The following is a 3,145-nucleotide window of genomic DNA, read 5'->3' as shown; positions in this document are numbered from 1 at the left end:
GACCGTAAGCGAGCACACTGTGTTCTCCGAGTGCTGAATTTTTTTTGGATATTTGTACTGCCTAAGTTATACAATTCCGCGGCTTCTGGCAGTTCCTATTGCGCCCCTTTGCCAAAGTGACCTCAAGTCCCATTCCAAAACTTGTTTTCCGTCACGTTTTCGAACCATTGAGTTCGGGACTTGTCCGCTTCCCGCGGCGACCAGCTGATTCGCGACCCATTCGACGTCAAGGATGCCCACGGGAGACGAGGGACAGACTCCCCTGATTCCGGCAATTACTCTGGAGGGGTCCCAGTCCGTATCTCCTCGGCCTGATCAAGTAAAGCCAAAGGCGACCACTGCCACTCCAAGGGCAAAAGGTCAAGAGGCACTCGACACTGCCCCCAGTACCTCATCCAGATCTACTCGGTCGGTAGCCAAGATGGCTCAATCCGCACTCGATATCGCCCTCCGCAAGTTCATTTCCACAACGGACCGTGTGAGCCATTTCGAGGCTGACATCAACACTCCGAGCGCCCCTGAAACCGATAGATTTTCCCCCGCCATGTGCAAGGTTCATCGGGATCAGATTCGGGCCCTGTGGGATAAGGTGGAGAACAGCTATGACAACTGCTCCGACCTACTTTCAGTGTCCTCCGACCGTACAGCCACCGCCACTGAGCTTGAATCCAAGTACAGTGAGTGCTACTCCGTATATTCGAGGTGTCTTGTACAGCTGCAGGGAATTATCGACAGGGCCGCCGCCCAGTCCACTCCGGCTTCCGCCCCTATGCCCACACCCCCGTCCATGGGTTGTCGATTGCCACCAGTGGACACAGAAGTTTTCGCTGGCGATTATCTTCGGTGGCCCACCTTCAGAGACCTTTTCACCGCGATATATATTCACAACTCGCGCCTCACACCGGTGGAAAAGTTGTTCCACTTGTTATCCAAAACAAGTGGCGATGCGCACGCCATCGTATCCAAGGCCCCTCTGACAAATGATGGCTTCATCTCCGCGTGGCAAAGCCTCACCGACCGCTTCGAGAATCGGCGGCTACTTGTCAACAGCCAGTTGAAAATCCTTTTCAACATTCAGGCTGTCCCCCAAGAGTCCGGAGCCGCTCTAAAAGAGCTGCAAGGCACCGTCCAAAGTTGTCTGACAGCCTTAGAGATGTCCTCCATTCAAATCGAGGCGTGGGATTGTCTCTTAGTGTATATGGTTTCCTTAAAGCTTCCCAAAATCACACTTTCGATGTGGGAGCAATCCATACACAACAAGGCTGAAATTCCGACCTGGAACGAGTTAGATTCGTTTCTGACAGAGCGGCATCGCACTCTGGAAGCGATCGACGACATCAGGCCTAGCAATTCAGGGCAAATTCCGCCAAGACCGACAGCTGCGAGCGCCCCAGTGCGCAGGCTGAATTCCTACGAGGCCAGAGTGGCTCCCGCCCCAAGAGGGTGCGATCTCTGTTTGAGGGAGAACCATCCTATTCGCCTATGTCCGCGTTTCCTTGAAATGGATGTAGATGGTCGCTCCGACTACATTAGGAGAAAGCAGTTTTGCCTGAACTGCTTTGCAAGAGGGCACCAGCAGCGGGATTGCATTAGTGCCCATAGCTGCTTGACGTGCCGCAGCCGTCATCACACCCTTCTGCACCGCGATAATCCCTCCGCGACCGCACCAAGTCCGACGGCGCCACCCAGGCCTCGACCGGCGCCTACTCCTCAGGGCACGAGCTCCGCTCAAGATCACACTGATGTGCAAGTGTGCTTCGCTTCCAGCTCAAGAGCCGTTCTACTGGGCACAGCCCTCATTAACATTTGCCATTTAGGCCGCGATTTCCAAGCGCGAGCCTTAATCGACTCTGGTTCCGAGGCAACCTTCATCACGGAGAGGTTGTTCCGTCAAATTAGTCCAACATTTACGCCAGTTCAGACCAGAGTGTCTGGGCTCAACGAGACAGTTGCCGCCCAATCCACCAAGCTCTGCACTCTCGCCATCCGAGCGCCTTCCAGATCCGGGCTGCAGCTGGAAACTGCAGCGTATGTTCTTCCGCAGTTAGCCGGGAAGCTCCCCTCGTATCCGATTCCACAAAACCTACTGAAGGAACTTCCTGACGTGCCGCTTGCTGATCCTACGTTCTTCGAGAGCTCCGAAATCGACGTCCTGATTGGAGCTGACATTCTTCCGTCCGTGCTTCTAGGCGGCTCCAAGAATAACATTTTCGGCTCTCTCCTGGCGCAAGAGACGATTTTCGGATGGGTGCTCTCAGGTCCAGTGTCTTCAGAGGCCACGAGCGGCGTGTCTGTGTTCTCGACACGAATTTCCGTCCAGTCAAACCGCTCGGTGGACAAATTCCGTCCCATTCGCAGTGCCGAAAGCAGGCGGACCCAAAGCGCGCAGTCCTACCGTTGCCGAATCTGCAACGGGTTCCACCCGCTCAGGAAATGCCAGCAGTTCCTGAAGCTCAGCGCTCATAAGAGGCTCCGTGCGGTTCTCGACAACCGCTATTGTTCAAACTGCTTGGCCCACGAACATTCTGAGGGAACCTGCCGCAGTGGTGACCAATGCAAGACGTGCAATCAGCACCACCACACACTCCTGCATAAGCATGACCATCCAGGGCATGCACCCCGTTCGCAGCAGCGGGCACCTTCATATGTCAAATTCGCACACCAACGACCATAGCGAAGGTCGTCCCTTTCCCGATGGAAGCGCCCGTCTGCCCGCAATAACCAGTCGCCTGTCACTCCGATGTTATATGTAACTGTGGTGTTGTAGCTCTATTCCGTGTTCCAAATCGCAAGGGTTCTATTACTAATTCCGATTTTTATCTCCGTCCTATTCCGCCAGTAATAGCCAACCGCATGTCTCCACATCCACGCAGCGCCATAGCGCTGGAGCGCAGATGTACTCGAGGTTCCAGTTCCTACCGATGCCGAGTCTGCAACAAGAGCCATCCGCTCAAGATCCGTCGCCGATTTCTCCGACCAGCGAGGTGATTGCTGCACCTATCCGAACAGCCAATGGATCCGCGCCAGTCGCGTCAGGAGGCGCGACGGTCCCGGAGCGCCGGTGCCCGGCCTCGGAAGTCTACTGCGGCTCCTCGGACCTTGTCTCCACGGCAATCTTTAGCCGCTCCTCGGCCCTCGTCCGGCA

General features: G+C 55.4%; 1 protein-coding gene across 1 annotated transcript; it reads left to right on the top strand.

The window, feature by feature from the left end:
* The first annotated feature begins 232 nt into the window (after positions 1–232).
* LOC138929240 (uncharacterized) lies at positions 233–2,674 on the top strand. The gene has a single exon (XM_070288569.1). The coding sequence runs from the start codon at positions 233–235 to the stop codon at positions 2,672–2,674; it is 2,442 nt and encodes an 813-aa protein (XP_070144670.1).
* The last annotated feature ends 471 nt before the right edge of the window (positions 2,675–3,145 follow it).

This window comes from Drosophila kikkawai, chromosome X, assembly GCF_030179895.1.
Source record: "Drosophila kikkawai strain 14028-0561.14 chromosome X, DkikHiC1v2, whole genome shotgun sequence".
In the NCBI taxonomy this organism is placed as follows: Eukaryota; Metazoa; Arthropoda; class Insecta; order Diptera; family Drosophilidae; genus Drosophila; species Drosophila kikkawai.
Note: the sequence above shows the minus strand (reverse complement) of the source record. Positions and strands in the feature narration are given on the sequence as shown.